The following is a 17054-nucleotide window of genomic DNA, read 5'->3' as shown; positions in this document are numbered from 1 at the left end:
TACTCTATCTGGCTTGCCTGTTTAGATAGTCCATGCATGAGGACCATGTAACTGACCCGTGCCTGGGAAAAGAGCCAACGGGTGAAGCAGCAGAAGAAAAAAAGTGATTCAAATCAGAAAGAATGGATTTTTCCATACTCAGAATCTGTTCTATGTAACTGAGAACCACCATCTCAGTTTAGGGACAATCACTGTCTAAGGGCAGAAAGGAGCTAATTCTGCTTTCGTTCAGTAACGGATATTCTCTAATGAAATAAGAGAGAAACACAACAGAAGCCTGAGTTTGTGGGCTTGTCTATCAAGAAAAAACGTCTGCCTACACTAAAACGAAGTGTGAATTTGCAGTACACAACGTAATTACACCAATTCCCAATATGGACACAAAACAGGTACGTTTTGAAAATTTAAATTGCAGTTGGCATCCCTAAAGCAAGCATTTCTTCTTGCCTCTTGTATCTGTGAGAGACAGCCAGAAGAAAACACTGGACACCAAGGACTTGAGGCTGAACCTACAGCTCAGAGCAAAGCAGCACAATCCCTTTCCAACAAGGAGCAACCAGCTGCAGCAAGCTCAGATCAGAGTTATCACAATTTAGTGAGCAGTAACCTCTGCAGATAAGCCTCAAGTAGAAGCAGAGAAAGAAAACTAGTGAGGGAAGAAAAGACAGCAAGGTCAGCAAGAAAAGGATTTAGAGCAGAGGGGGAAGGGAACGAAGGGATTACAAAGCAGAGCCGGGGAAGGATATGGGGGGGGTGCTAGAATTACTGTGGCAGCAGTGTGCAGGGAACACAAAAATGCATGGGAGAATGCTGCCTAACATCTCTCACAACATAAATGAATAAAATCTGAGTCGTTTGGTATAGAACTGAACGAATAATAGACTCTGACTCTCTTGCATAGCTCATGCAGCACTGATCATTTGCAGAGTTAATTTGAGAAGAGGGTTTAAGAGGAGGAAAAGAAGCTTTAATGGAAGAATGATAGGCAAAGAAGATTTTCCCAGTAACATCCTGTCTTCTTATAAAGGGGAGGAGATTTTAGTATTAGAAAGGAATGAATGGGCCTCTTGATTGTTCACAATTATTGCATTTGGCAGTGAAACCTGAAACTAATTCGTATGTGCGGCCTAGAGTTATCAAACCTGACGAGTACTCCGTGGGTTTATAGAAAAGTGATGAAATCAAAAAAGGCTAAAAACAAACATTCCTTGACACATGAGCCTTAGTATCAAACTACCGGCTGTTCAGCTGACTTTCGCATTAAAATACACTACGTGGTTCAGCTCCCGTCTCACACTGTGTGGAGTTAGAACTGTAAGAATGGCTTCTTAGGGGACATGAGTAACAGTATCTGCTGACCACGGTGGCTGCTTTTTAACATTAAGGCTATAAAACCTTCTTAAATAACTTCTAAAAACAGAAGTGTGTATTCTTGTGAACTTAACATATACCAGACTACAACAGCAAGACAAGGATGGGAAGGCTGGAAGATTTTTTGCCTTTTTTCTTTTTTACATTCCTTTATGAATAGAAATAGTTATGTAACATATATATGACAACATCTAGCTTTGTACAGCATCTATAAATTAAAATTATAATTTTATATTCAACTTCTATGCAATTAACAGTAGGAGAAAATAACCGACAAAAATACCTTTAGTAAGTCTTCTTTTTTGGTTAACTTATTCAGGAATGAAGACTTATGAGATCGTACATTTGTTCACCCCCACACAGAAACAGCTGAACTCTGTGGCTAATTTAACTGAATCTGATGTAGGGATGTATACACACATACACACAGATAAATGTATATATGTATAAACATACATATATTGCAAATTTTACAAAAATAGGTAGTCAATTAAACATGACCAGATTTGTTCTATCACTGAATCTGAGTGGCAGAAAGGACAGGTTAGGATATGCTCATCCAGACAGCATGCATCTCATGGGGGACAGCTAAGGAACATAAAAGACAACTGGAAGTATGATGAGATGGTTTAGAGATACAGTGGTGGCAGCTGGGGTATAAAAATAGAACAGGAAGATATGTGTGACTTGGAGGAACAGCTGAAACCATGAGAAGATGTGGAGACCTATAGGGGATTATAGACAGATAGAAAGTGATGCTAGGCAGTGGTAGGGAGGTAGAGATTTGCAAGACAGCACACAGATCTGTAAGAAACCAGGCTTCATTATTTCTGCTGCTCAGCTGACCAATTGATCTATATTGTATTTTTTGTTAGCGAAGGATGCTGTAATTATCCTTTCAGATGGAGAATAATGGTGAATTGATGGTAACTGGCATGTTGATTCTAGGGCAGGAGGCACAAATGAGAGATTATGTTCCAATAGAAAAATCAACTATAGATAGTAGGAATAATAGGTGAGGATACTGTAAGGAGAAAGGCCAATGCAAGAACACAAATGTAGATCTCTCTCAAGTTTATGGGCAGGAAGAATGCTCCCTAAATGCAACAGTAAGTTTTAGAAACTTGCTGGGAATGAGGGAACAGGAAGGCTGTTTGCTAAGAATGAGTTGAATACTGCATCACAAGGAACATGACCACCACTGATTAAGTCCTTCCCTCCAGAAAGAGGAATAACAAACTTGGAGCTCCGTCCTAGTGAAGGAAACCATGCTCTGGAGATAATTATATAGTATAGAAAGCTACAAGTTAAGAGCTTATCTAACAAATCCTTTTTTAATCTTTATATATATGTATTTTAACAGGAATAATTCTTTGCAAGGAAGAAGTAAGTCCTCATAGAAAAAGGGAAGTGCAGACACTAGGCAAACTTTGCTTTACTATTTACTGATAATGCACTACATTTAGGTCCAGGTCCAATCATGATCTCCTTCTTTTGCCTTGAAAAAGAAACAAAAGAAACCAGAAAAAGTCACAATGCAGTAATAAACTGCAGCAGTCAGCAAACAGTTTTGTCAAAGCTGAGGAATGTTTTGAACTCATATTAGTTAAAAGAATGTGAACCTGGATTGAGGTGAGAGGTACCCATCTGAAATGGTAACACAACCAGTTCACATTGTATTGAGCCTCAAATCTTTTAAAGTATTACAGGCATTGAAAGCCAAAATCAATTGTTTGCATAACATCTCAGAAAATGGGGCCCTGAGTGAATTTTCAATAATATGTCAGCAATTTAGGTAATAAAATATTAAGAAAGTAATGACTGAGTATACCTTTGGGGATAAAAGTCCACAGATCTAAAAAAAAAAAAAAAAAAAAAAAAAAGTAATTTTCAGAAATGAAAGACAAATGATATGAAAGGGCAATGAATGGTAACCTAGAGATGCCTCTGAAAATCGTAAAGGAAAGACGCTAAGACCTCTCAAGCGAGTGCTTTTCTAGATGTAAATGGAAATGAGGACGTTCACAAATTCAAATGCCAAAGTTTGAAGCACAGATACCAAGTTAAATTAGGGAAATACATTTTTCGGCTTTGACAGTTAATGGTTTTGAACAGTAACAGCAGAGTTTATCTCCAGCGTGCCCAGTTCTTGAAAGTGTTGTGCTTCTTCTCTCAACTTCAGCTGGAGATGCAGGAGCTCTGTTTCACCAAAATTTAAAGAGGAGGCCCATACTGTTGCACTGTCGTTCTGTATGCAAAGGAGATCTTTCCTCCCTCACTCAAGGAAGAAACTGGAGAAATGGTAGTTATGACAAGAGATCAAAAGAAGGGGCAAAAAGCTGTTGCTCTCAAGATCACTACAGTAAAGCTGTTACAGGTCAGCCTGCTTCAAGATGCAAGTTCATCAATCTCTGGTGGCAGGCAACTGGATCTTTCCTAGGAAAGGAAGTATCTTCAACCTCACCACTCATTAGGATGAATCAGAAACATCAACCTTCAGAAGCAGCACAGCCAAGAACATGAAATCATGATGGGTGCCTAAGTAACACTGATTAATGAATGCATATGATTTTACCACATCCCACTGTCTGAGGTAGGAAAATAATTTGTTTAGGAACACCTGCACTGTTACGTGCAAGTATATACTTTATTCTGTGGCCCTAGCTCTTGCTGTTTGTTGCGCACTGATACAGAAGGCAAAAGAACGATACCAAAACAAAGTAGAAGGGTAGTCTGGGACAATTTAATTCAATGTTTTCTACTTACAATGATCGCAAAATACAGAGGCATATTTCAAAGAAGGAAATGGAAAGCAGCATCCACCTCTGCTGGTGCTCAGAAGCAGAACTGGGTGAACTGCGATTAATGAATGAAGGCCTCGAGTGAGAAAAAAAAAACGTTAGGTAAGGTGGGAGAAAGCAATTAGAGAGAAGCGAAGGTGAAAGAACGGCAAGCAGAAGTCAGAAGAGCTAACAAAGGTTCGAAGGGCAAAGCAAAGAATGTCAGAGAAGCAACTGAAAGTATTCCAGGGGAAAAAAGTTCCAAACAGTAAAGCAGGAAAAAAAATACCCGAACATATCACTACTTCGGAAACTATGCAAATGTGTAACACAGTACTCACTGCATCTCGCCTAGCATATTCATCCTCTCCACGGTACTGGGGCCACCCTGGCCCCCCCGGCTGGCCATGCCCTGCTCTGCCTGAGGGGATCTCCACTTGTTGACCTCCGATCCTGCTAGCAATTCCCACCTGAGTGAGGTGCTGTATCTGAGAACCTTAAAAGCAAATATTGTTTTTTCATCTTTATACACAGTCAAGTTTGTAGGGCAGACAAATGACAACATAAAACCTTGTTGGAAGCAGAGACGAGAAGAAAGTGGAGCTCTGTTTCTGTGCAATTTAAAAAAAAATCAGCAGAAAGAAGGCTGTCGGTGTAGAACAAAGAAGGAAAAGTTATGTGCATTTTGTGCAGTTCATTTGAGTGTGGTGTTTTTTATTGTCACTGCACTGAAGGAAGAGGTTGAGATACATGCATCTTAGACACACACTACACTTCATTCCAAAAACATGCCAGCCCTTTTCAAACAGTGCTTACCGAAAGCCCTGGCAATGCTTTCATGTAAATTACTTAGCAGCAAAGACAAGATACTTGCTGCTGTGGTATACCTTATTTGCCTCACCCTGCTACACCCTGACTCTCTAGATTGCCTTCTGTTCCATCTCTCACAAGAATTCAATACACGACCATATAAGAGTATAGTTCTTTCAGTTTTGCTTCATGGTTAAATATTAAACGATGCTGTCGTTGGCTAACGAGAAGGTCAGAACATACTGTATCTCCTTTCAGGCAGAAAGCTAACCCCTTCCTTTCTAACTCCCCTCCACCCTCTACTGCTTTCAAACAAATCCAAGGGTAGCTATCGTCATTAATTGTAAGAGACGTGCAACAACATGTCAGCTTTCCTTTTTCCTGAATTTCCTCCCACAAGGAAACAACATTTATTTTAAGAATATATTGGAAATTAGACACATTTAATAAACCCAGTGATAAATAATAGATAACTGTGCGCATGTGTGTGCACAAGCACAAAAACGGGAGGAAAAGACAAAAACCAGTGTGATTTATGTGTTGTAAAATTACTTCGTATTTTCCCCTCAAAAAACAGCCCATCTTTAAGAAGCTTGATAGCTACATATACTTATTCTGAAGGACAGTTAATAATCATCTGAATCCAGCCCCAACTTTGCAGAAGATGTATGAGAATAGTGTGAATCAGAGAATAAAATAATAATCAAACTGTAATAGTCATTCCATCTCTGTCCTTTTCATACATTTAACAGAGGAGAGCAGATATCAAAAATAGGACTCAGAAGTATACGACTGTATTTTTAGTCTTTTTCAACTCCCCAGGAAGAAAACATTTGTCTGGAAGAAAATTAACTGTGGCATTTGCATAAGAATAGAATATTTTATTCTTAGAAGCAGTGTTTGCTGCTTAATTGCCATGTGATGTTAGAATTTTATTCATGATAGAGCTGATGAGCACTACGGAAATTATCTCACTACCGAGTCAGCAAGAGATAGTATCTTCAGGAACTAAAAGATCTTGCTTTTATACATATACTTCTAGGAAGAGAAATGAAAAATAAAGATGCAGAAAAATATTTATTTACTATTTTTATTTAGTAGGCTATTTGGGATGCATCAATTAGCTCGTTTAGCAAAAACAGCAGAGTGGTCTGCAGCGGAAAGTCAACATGCACCATACACTAAGAATTTTCCATTCTTAGAGAATAGGCTTTTTTCTTTTTGAAAATAAATTGTGTGATAACCATTGCTTGTAAGACACTAGAAAAAGGGGCAAAGTACTGCCTTTTTTGGCAAGGCCATGTGTATGCAAAGTTAACCTCTCACTGGACTGCTTTTTTGGCACTGAAAATGAGGGCCACATTTAAAGCATAGCAGCTGAAGAACGACGATGCCTTAATGGTGACCTCAGTGTAAGAAGAGATAAAGAAAGGGACCTGTTATTTACTGCGCGTTCAACTCAAGAAGTGTACCTGCAGTGCTTCCAACTGGTCGTGGTCGTGCCATCGACGGCATTTCCTCTGAGTATATCCCTCTGGAGGAATACTGAACCTCAGGCGGCTGCTGGTCTGGGTGCATTAACTCTGCAGGTTGAAGAAAACCTGGCCCAAAGTTCTGCCTGTGGAACAGCGAGGACTCAGGATTACAATAAGAAAACTGCCTAATTAATATCAGTATACCTCCTACAGAGTTTCTTTATGATGTCTTCGAACTATGTTTTTACCTTCAAAGTACAAAAAAAGTCTGAGGAGTACATTCCTCCCCCATGTCCTGCATTGCAGAGCTAGAAACCCTACCAAGAACTTCATGCAAGCATATTTACAAGTTGCAGCTTCTTCAACGCAGAGGAAAAATCCCACAGATCTTGTTTTCCCCTTGGGGAAAAATCTTCAGGGAAAAGAATAAAACAGATTTCATACAGCAAGCAGTCATGGAGCTGCTTATTGCAGCAACGTATCTTAACTCTTACTCAGGAGTTGCCAGGCTCACTGTTTAGTTCCAAGTCAAACCACACGTTCTGCATCACACGTGTATTTCATAAACTGTTATCATTTCTTCTGATCACTCTCCAGGAAATTCTCAAAAGCTTGCTCTTTAAGATTCATCAAACTACAGAAAACTGTCATTGGCATATATGAAGAGAGATGCAAAATATCCTAAAATTAATGTTTCCTATAATTCAGGCTGGTGCTTGTAGTCAGTGTTAACAACAGGAACTGTCGTTGAACTTTCCTCATTAATCACCAACGTCATGGAACTGGTAAAAGAAATGTAGAATGGGAGTAGAGGAGATGGAAATGCTGCTTTCCCTATGCCTCCTATGTGCACACCTTCACCCTGACATGGTGAGGTTATATTTTAAAAGAATGATGGCAACTGAGTTTTCAAGAATTATCAGTTCCTTTCAATATGGTGGACGCGTGACTACCTAAACTGTTGGTGCTTAGGTTACTAGGCTAATATTTCCTAAATTCCAGGTATGATTAAAGAAGAGACATGCTCCTCAACAGGTATTACAGGCACTCAAAGCAAAAGGTTAGGCTCACTGAATCATTTTCTGCAGGAGGCTGTCTCTCACAGGTAATTATGAAGAAACAAAGTGAGACGAACATCATTAAGTCAGGCACATGAGGTTATACTAAGTGAAGATAGGATTAGTTTTATATTCCCTTTTACCACAGATGCACCTAAGCTCTTCAGGGCAACTGACTGCCACCTATTCCATTTTTCAACACCTCCTTTTACATCCTTTTTTTTTTTTTTTTTACAGTGAAATTCCATGTCTGAATCTAATTCAATCTTTTCTTCATTTGCACTGTATTTGTAAAGCTGACCACCTTTGTATGATGAACAGATAACAAAGAAAGCCAAGATAATAATAGAGTCAAATAAAACCAAATAAGAGCCTAGTAAGGCCAGAACAAGTAGTTGTAAAATAAAGCACTAGCTACTTGGCATGCAGTATTACACGAAGGATGCGTAAGGGGTTCAAACTGCAGCAGTCCCATTGTGGAAGTGCCAGAATTTCTCCAGCTCCCTTGCATACATTCCCAACAGTCCACTCAGTGGATTGAGAAGAAACTATTTTCAGTCAGATTTACAAGCTCATTAAAATAAATGCCTGAATGGGTAGGTAATGTTTAACAGTGTCACTTCTGTTATTTTAATTGCTCTAAACAGTAAGGATGCAATCATTCGACTATAGTGCAGAGCTGGAGTCTTGACAGACTTACCATTTTTGATGCTGCCTTTTAAAAAATAGTCTTCTCAACATTACTGCAAATGTATTATTTTTCTGTCATTTTTTTTCTGAAAGGCCAGGAAGTATTTCCTTATTGTTGATGGGTTTGTAGTTGAAAGGTGCAAGTTTAATAACACACCACTTCTCTTTCCAATTTTCTTTTTAACACATAGATATAACTACTCTTTAACATTAACCAGAGGTCAACAAAAGTGTACAAAATGGGACACATCTTCGAATCTGTATCACTCAGGCTGTATCACTCAGTGCTACTTCCTATTTCCAGACTGTGATCCAGCAGTAGCTTAGCACATGCAAAAAATGTCTCAGTGTCAAGTTATTTAATTAGCTGTGGAGAGATTGCCCCCAAAATCAATTTTACACCAGTGCACCCCTATGACTAGCTGTCTCTGTGGCATTATGCAACATTCATTTTTTGGTAAAAGTTGTTCATTGTGCCATTATGTTTGTACAGCTGTTACGTGTCCTGGGTCATTCACATACAATTTTTTTTTACCCAGGTTGGTTCCAGCCCATTAAAGATGATGACTGCATTTGTACTGAGAAGGGAACAGTAGATTACCCAACTATTCCATGCATTGAATATTTAAGCCAATGGACTACTTCACTGATATGTGCCATCTAACCATACTAAGTGCTGATCCCTTTTTCTTCCTCTGGTTTGGTGTGCTGCTTCTATCACTTCGTTTATCATGATCTTCTGAATTTGAGCATAAGCCCCATTCCAAAACCATGAAAACTCTTTCCTTGTCTTCTACCAACGCAGTTTTAAGAAATCTTTTAATAGGAATCCACAGTGCCTATATCAAGGGCTGATAAACTTTTGAACAACAACAAAAAAAACCAACTGCAAAATGCTATCTTTAACATGGGTTACAGCACTTTCATGACTAATTTATCATGTTTTCCCTGAACCTGTAACAGGAAAACAAACAGACAATTCCCAGCAACTGAAATAATCAGCCTTGACCAAGAACTGAGAAAATGTGCTTGCAGACTCCTCCTTTTCTAGTAGGTCCTTTCAAGATAAGGTTGCAGAACAAAGGATAAAGGAATGGTCTTCACATCCATTTTGTAGCTGAAGAATCATCAAATTTTCAAGGCAGTAAAGACTAGGTGGAATTTTATGAATGACGTGGATATCAGTGGTGCTTCAGATCACATGATGAAATGTAATGAGAGAGCAGCAGAAAGCCACCTTTTTTGCCAATTTGGTTACTGTAGCATAGAGAGTCTGTGATGAATGTGACCCCAGTACACACGGTGACTCAAGAGTCTAACTTCATGTCTTCTTAGCACACAGATACCAAACAGCAGTCACTTGGACAACTGCATCTTCTCTATGCCATTCCCCCACAGTAAGTCCAGAAGATGGAATATTCGTTTCTCATTGATTTTATAGCAATAGGCCTGCAAAATATGCTTTCACTATGAGGGTCACCATGCTCTCAAATTTGTTCTCAACTTGGTTAGAAATAGAATGAATTTGTTAGTCATCTGCAAGCTTGTGTGAGTGTGTGCTATCCTGAGGCTACAGAAATAAGATGAAAGCAAGAGTACTGGGAGATACACATCAATGTGAGTAACTGTTTCAGGCTCTCTGAAACCTGAAACTCGGTGGTTTACTCAGTATTTGAAATGATATTTCCACAGCCAAGGGGCTAGAAACACATTTCTTTTCCAATGGAGGCTTGGATTCCATACAGTATACATATGTCATTCACGTCACATAAAGAAATTACACAGGCTGGACCTGGATTCCCGTTACTTTTCATTTACAATATACTTTGCATAATAATATACCTGTGCCAGTAAGAACTCTGGAGGAGGAAAAGCAAGGAAAATAGTATATGATAATTCCATCACTGAAACGCTACCTTGGTAGGAGACCTGGTGCTGCTGGCGGAGTCATTCCAAATTCCACATATCTCTGTTGGATGAAAGAAACCAAATGAATTGAAATGTACACAGTGGGAAGTCCGCTGTCAGACTTTCAAGTGATGAATTGCAGAGATCACTAGGCCTATGTATGTGATTGGACTGCAACATTAACAGTTTGGTTCTACAAACCCAGTGTCACAAGAAGGTCAGGGAAGCACTGTTACAGTGGGATAGCAGTGTCTTCTGTCAGATCAGGGTCTATGAGTAACTTAAAAACCTTTCAAAAACACTCTTCTCACTCATAGATCAAGCATTCCTCCAATGTCTATTTAGCTTAAAACTTTCAGCAAATTAAGTTTTTCATTTGCAAATCTCTTTAAATCTCCAATCAGCATCAGACTACAACAGAGATACCACAGGGATTGGACTCAAGAGTCCAGTGGGTTTTGAAATCTCAACTGAATTGTTATGGAACTCAAAATGGGCTGAAATTTTATCTAACGTCTCAGTGTTCCATGAAATCCAAAAAACTTCACACAGAAACACTGCTTTCCTATCCCTCATGTCATGAAAGCATTCGGATGACCTTCTGAAAAATATAACTTAAAACCAATACAATCTTTTTTCACTGACAAACTATACCAGTACCTATACTAAAAAAAAAAACAACAAAACCCAGATCAAAAGCTGGTCTGCTTCAGATCATAACTGAGAAGGAACAGAAAAGTTATGCTAAAAGAGAGCTCCTATTTTGTGGTTGGGATGGGAAGAGGGAAAAAAATCCAAATGGCTTCAAAAGCAAGTTCACCATATTGTGACAGTCATTTCTGAGCTCTCCTGGTTCGAGAAACTATCTCGTATTTGTGCTAAGTCCTTTCAGAAAGGGCACAACAACAGCAACCGTGTCTCAACTGGTGCTAACCACCTGTCCAGAAAAGCCTTACACATGACATGACTGACATTGTGAGAGGGTTTTTTACTGCCTGAGTTGGACCATAAGGTGATCCCCACTGGGTGCAAGTAGATCCCCTCCATGCCCACGCAGGCCTGTTGTTTACCGGCTGTCCTGCAGAGACCCCGGGCGGCGTGACGGCTGTGGAACTGGCTGCTTGGCTGCTGGGAGCCACCAGGGCGAAAGCATCATCCAGGAGTGAGTGCATGGTCTGCCGAGCCTCTTCTATGGATGGCTGTGGTGGGACATACTGGGAGACTGGGTGGGAAGGCAGGCCGGGGAACTTCCCCAGATCTGCTGAAGATGACGTCTGAGGTTCGGGAGGCAAATCTGGATCAGACTGGAGAAAACATAAAGAAGGTAAAGGGCAGCCAGCCAGAAGATCAAGCAGTCAACTCCCAGTCAGAAGTGAGCAATGCTCCCTTGCCAGACCCAGAATGAGATGAAATACCCAAGTACCAGTGCTGGACAAAACCTGTCCCTTACCCTCCCTGCTTACACATGCACAGATATGACACCAGCTGCATGAATGCTTCATTCAGTGTGATCTGAAATGCCCTGATCTGCGGTAAGGCAGCAGTGCTTGTTCCTTAGGTATAACAAAACCAGTTCCTGCAGTTCCTTAGGTATAACAAATCACAGTTTGCAAGCACAAACGTGAAGTGGTGCATTGAGCATTTTCTCCACCCAGAAAAGACTGTCCACATCTCTGAATCCTCTGCAGTTTTTCACTTCCAAGAAATTAGCTGACAATTGATCACATCAGTAGTAATATTAAGCAATTACAGGGAAACATGCAAAAGGAACTGTTAAGAAGTTAAGGTGTTAGCTGCATGGAACATGGGGGCACCGTCTGAATGGGACTTACATAAGTGCTTCACTGCAGTAATACCTGAGGCATGCATTGCAATTACTACCTGAGATCTTAACAGATGGGCCTATTGTTTATCAGTATCAGGAAATTAAACAAGCTTTGCAGGAGCAGACTTACTATTTAAGCTCATTCTTGCCACTGTACGCAGACTGCAAAATCGGTCACAGAGATGCAAAAGCCTCAACTTCAGCAGGAACTTAGCATTCTGAGTACTATCTTGCTACTGATGCCAAAGGGGCTGAACTCACTGTGTGACAAGTCTTAATTAAATAGCTTCAGATGATAATTCATTCTGCTGCAGCATGACATTATAATCATCACATTCTTGTTTGAATGCAGAGGGAGACCACAGAAATCAGCATTACAGTCACTTGACTGCATACGCAGCTAATGGTGAAATTCTTGAAGTTATTAAACCATCTTTCAAGATAAACACTATCCAGAGGTTTTTAATATTGGCATTACACTTAGCAAAGACTGCTTTGAAATGGGTAAAGATGCCTGAATACAGTTTCTGACACGGGTATGATTGAACAGAAGCATTCTCCAGTGTCTGCCTTTCTTAAAGAGGAAACACAAAATTAATTGTTGAGACTCTGTACCAGAATTATTTTAAGTAAGTGTGGCACAAAGACATACTAGTCTTTCATTAATGCTTAATTCACATATTATTGAGATAATACAATTTCTCATGAAAAGAACCAAATCTTTCACTCTGGGAGAGCAAAGGATAAATTCTGCTGTAACAAATGAATACATACATGCAGCAAACTGGACTAGAGTGAAGCTATGTTCAACGCACTATGGAACATGCCAAGCACACTTTCATGTGCATAATACAGTGGCATTAATGAAAACATGGTTTTAGTTCTTGGCTTCTTCTAGGAATAGTTGGCAGAATTTCACAGCTTCATACTGACAAATTGCCAATGAAGTCCTTGTTTCACTTGGATTTACATGTTAATTACGTATGCCTGAAACTAGCCACACAGATCACAATTAGAAAGAATGAATCCTTCCCATGTCACAACTGCCGTTACAACCATCAGAACCCTCCTGCCATTCAAGAGACATACATACAATATATGCAGAGTTATTGACTCCTGGAGGTCGCTTGTACGTCCCATCGCTATCGGTTGTGATTAACCTGTCTTTTTCTGCATCAATAGGACTTCCATTTATCTGATGTCGCCGGCGCTGCTTTGGAGAACGTTTTGCACGAGAGCTGAATACAAAGAACACAAAAAGGCAGAGAGTGAGGAAAAAACAAAGACAAAGGTAATCACATTTCTTTTTGTAGTTTCTTTTCATCCCACTCAAGGTTGCCCATTCTGTCCTAGTAATCCTTGCCTCAGCTATTTTCCTTCTCCCAGTTTTTCATCCCAGTCCCATTAGTCAGTCCCAAACCTCTCTCCTCAAGTTTCTCCTAATAACACTATCACTGCCATACCAACAGCTGCCCAAACTGTCTACCTCTTCACCTAACCTTTTTCAGTGTCACCATCTTTCTACATCCATCTTCCAAGCCTCCCCTACCACCTCTCCACAGCTTCCTGCCCAATATCTGACACACTTTCAGCAGCAGAATAGACCACACCATCAATGAAGCTTTGTGCTTGGTATACTATGTTGTGTTTAACTCTACCATTGGAAACCAGTTGAAGAACATGGGCTGGAGAAAAGCTACTTTCCTTCAGTGTGGAAGCAGTAGCAGGTAACAGCCCTCTAGAAACAGAGTTTCAGTATTCTTAAGCCTTAGACAGAGCCCAGAGAAAAAGTTCTCTGGAATTACAGGCCCAGGGAGGTGGATATGTGATGTTGCCAAATAAGCCTCATTTTATAGAAGGAATATGTAAAAGGGTAACTCTGCTTGTGAGTTTGTCCTTAAAATTCAGAATCTTCAAGTTCTTTATGTTGTTCAAGGCTTTCCTTATTTTGGATCTTTTTACAGTCATTATAAAAATGTTATTTCTTGCAGTTCATATTTTCCCTGTTTCTTTTTTAGTGCTTATGTTATAATTTTGATCTCTCTACACCACACAAGAATTAGGTACATCAATGGCAGAGCAAACGCTAAAATGTTTTAAGATGGTTTTCACACATTTGGGTTCACTCATGAAAACTTGTAGAAGTATACAATTGAAAACAAAACATGGTGACATATACTGAAACAAATAAAAATGTTCAGAACAATCCCAACCCTTTTGTCTAACCAACTCAAAGACAACTAAGAATCAAAATGACTCTAAGCTCTGAAAGTTCAGAAGTACAAGTCTGATATCCTTTGGACTCTGACCCTAAAAGAAAACTGATCTTTCCCATCTTTGAAACCCCTACCTTTTCCTGGGCTCTATGAAAACTGTAGGCACACTGCCTCCAGGGTCCAAGATCTTGTCAATTTGCATCTGTGCCTTGCGGTATATTCTATGCTGTTCTTTGGAGTCAACCACCACCACATCATCCACAACTGGAAATTCATAGTGCCCTTTGCGCTTGGCACGAAGACGGATCTTGTTGCGGTGATGCTCAATCTCAGATTTATGCCTTAGGGCTGTCTGTATCTTAAAGGAGGAGAAGGAAGAAAATCAACTGCATTTTTATGTGTAAATTTTGCAAACAGAACTTTCTGCTGCTCTTCTGCAAACCTCTCCTCCTCACCTCAGTGTCTGATTCCATTCCCTTCAAAATCTCTGATGGATTAAAATAAAGCATACAAATTGTAAACATGCTTTCTTTCTTGGATATCTCCTTGTGTAAACATGATATTATACATAATAGGATTATACGTAATTGAACAGCATGCCCAATTAGAGAGAGGTAGTCATTCATTAATGAATGGCAAGAGAAACACAAAAAGGTGAGGCCACTTGCCAGAAGTGATACCAGTCTAAGAAAATAAGACTGATCAATGCAAGCTACTTTTGCTTGTCAAACAGAGATATTTGATCAATAATGTTAAGTCTGCCAATCATTTCCATTAAAGACAGGAATCTAAAGTGTTAACTGACCTCTCTGCTGTTCACACAAAGCTGCCAGAAGTTAGGGAGAACTGTAGCAGCAACACCAGACCCCAGGTCCCCAGACGAACATAGTGTTGTCAGCTCTACAGCTTCTTGCAGACTGAGCTTTTATGCCTCTTTCCAGTCTTTTGGTGTATTTCCCTGGGAAAGCTACTGTAACACCGTACTTGTATGTTCTGGCCCAATGCTCACTAGAATAATTCTTACCAGTAAAAAAGACCTGGGCATCTGATCAGTCCACAACAACTGCTCTGCCTGTGCTGGACTCATTTGGGAACACAGCAGTAGTAAATTAAAAAACAATTAAAATTGATTTTTGTGGTTTCTCTAATGAAAATCCCCAAAAGGCATTACAAGAATGCAAGCCAGACTTATTACATTTATAGTTAGAATTTTATCATTCTTCTGTCAATATAATCAGATGTACACTTCATGGCCCCACTTGCCTATGTATACTACATATATGCATTTTCTTCTTTAGTGTATGTTAGTGAGAAACACAGTACCTTAACACAGTTAAGTTAAAGCTTTCAGTAGTCTTCCACTCTGAATTATGGGAAGATGCCATCTTACATTACATACAAAACAAGGGTGCAGATATGCAGTGTTGTCAGGCAGTTATGATGTGGTTTTACAACACATTATCTTTCTCTCTTAATGCCCCAGGCATGCTCTCATTCTGCTTAGAGCAATCTGAGCATCAGAGAAAGCAGAAAGTTTCTGTATGTTTACTGTCAGATAAACACATGAGAAGTTGGAAGCAATTTATGTGCAGCAAATTCACACCCTAGGATGTCCTAAAATAACTTGCTTGTATAATTCATATCCTGAGTTGCTGAAAAGCCAGAAGAATGATGCAGAATGAAACCCAATGTTTCAGAGATAGACATTTCAGCTTTTACACAACTCTCACTATTGTAAATCATGCCCTACCAACTAGCAAAAGGATGATAACACAACATATCCTGTCAAGATCTCCTTCTTAGTGCTTAAGTTTCAGCTTAGGTAATGCCTACAATAGGTCAGGTAATCTCTCTGGATGGAAACAAGATTATTCCTGTAACTTGTCAGAATTCAACTGCACTGGAACTAATGAGGAACTCCTGATAAGAAGAAACTGAATCCTTTTCACTTCCCATTTGGTTGGGCATACGGTTCTCCACAAGCGCTCAAAACACATAAAAAATACCTCTTTATTAATTTTGTTGGTCTCTGCTACTCGATCAGAAAGCACAGAATTCTGAACTGGAGGTGCTGCCATTGGCTGCATAGCAATCAGCTGGATCTTGCTTGGGACCCGTCTGCTGGCATCAGAGGAACGCGACATCCGATCCACATGTTCAAAGATGGAGGCTGAGGAGTGCTGCTCATTGCCACTGCTGCTCTGAGGAGGTCCTGAATTACCAGAACAAATAAAGAGTAAAGCAGCGCCGCTAAGGTTATCTCAGTCAAATGACAAGCTCTACAGATGCTACGCTATGAGACTTTGCCATGTTTTCCGTCTGTGTTTGATTTACCCCATAGGCCTTCCATCTGATTCGCATTTATCGTACAACAAGTTTGCCCAGCAGTTTGCAAATTACAAACATTTTCTCACTACATTTTCAGAAGATGAGCCGTCATTCTTTATTTCTGTAAACCAAACTCTTGGCATTTGCAAACCCTCAAAATCTCAGTGCGCTTTGGTCCATAAAAGGCTGTTCAAGCACATCCTGCTAATGGTTCCTCTTATCAGTTCTTATGGAGATGCAAATTCCACAAACGGAATTTCCAAGAGCAGTAAAAGATGTCACACTGCAAAATGCAGTTATTCAGTGATAGAAATACATCTACTAAACAAAAAAGACTGAAAAATCCACACAAAGAATTTTACTGACATTTTACTGATTGAAGCTCTTAAAGCACTGTTTTCCTCTTTGTGACAGGATAAAAACTTCACATGCTAAGTGGAAGCTGTACAAATATTGCCACATAGTAATTTGTTGAAGAGTTTTATCAACTCCAACTGAATCAGGCAACAGTTAAATACTATACCAGGAATGGGCTGTCTCCCTTAAACTTGAAATTTGTAGGAACAACCAAGTGGTTTGCACTTAGGCACATA

The 17054-nt window shown here is 39.7% G+C and overlaps 1 protein-coding gene across 8 annotated transcripts in view; it reads right to left on the bottom strand.

Moving 5' to 3' along the window:
• KIAA1549 (UPF0606 protein KIAA1549 homolog) overlaps positions 1–17054 on the bottom strand; it is a 157660-nt gene that overhangs the window by 2814 nt on the left and 137792 nt on the right. For 5 of the 8 annotated variants that reach the window (XM_046910086.1, XM_046910088.1, XM_046910092.1 and 2 more), the window contains 7 exons: positions 16140–16345; positions 14268–14491; positions 13011–13155; positions 11163–11396; positions 10101–10153; positions 6434–6579; positions 4493–4647 (listed from right to left, as the gene is read on the bottom strand). In XM_046910086.1, coding sequence (XP_046766042.1) covers positions 4493–4647; positions 6434–6579; positions 10101–10153; positions 11163–11396; positions 13011–13155; positions 14268–14491; positions 16140–16345 — 1163 coding nt within the window. Of the gene's footprint in view, positions 1–4137; positions 4249–4492; positions 4648–6433; positions 6580–10100; positions 10154–11162; positions 11397–13010; positions 13156–14267; positions 14492–16139; positions 16346–17054 lie in introns of all 8 variants that reach the window. The other 3 variants (XR_005844153.2, XM_015287593.4, XM_015287597.4) reach the window with 3 other exon arrangements.

Source organism: Gallus gallus, chromosome 1 (assembly GCF_016699485.2).
Source record: "Gallus gallus isolate bGalGal1 chromosome 1, bGalGal1.mat.broiler.GRCg7b, whole genome shotgun sequence".
Lineage (NCBI taxonomy): Eukaryota > Metazoa > Chordata > Aves > Galliformes > Phasianidae > Gallus > Gallus gallus.
Note: the sequence above shows the minus strand (reverse complement) of the source record. Positions and strands in the feature narration are given on the sequence as shown.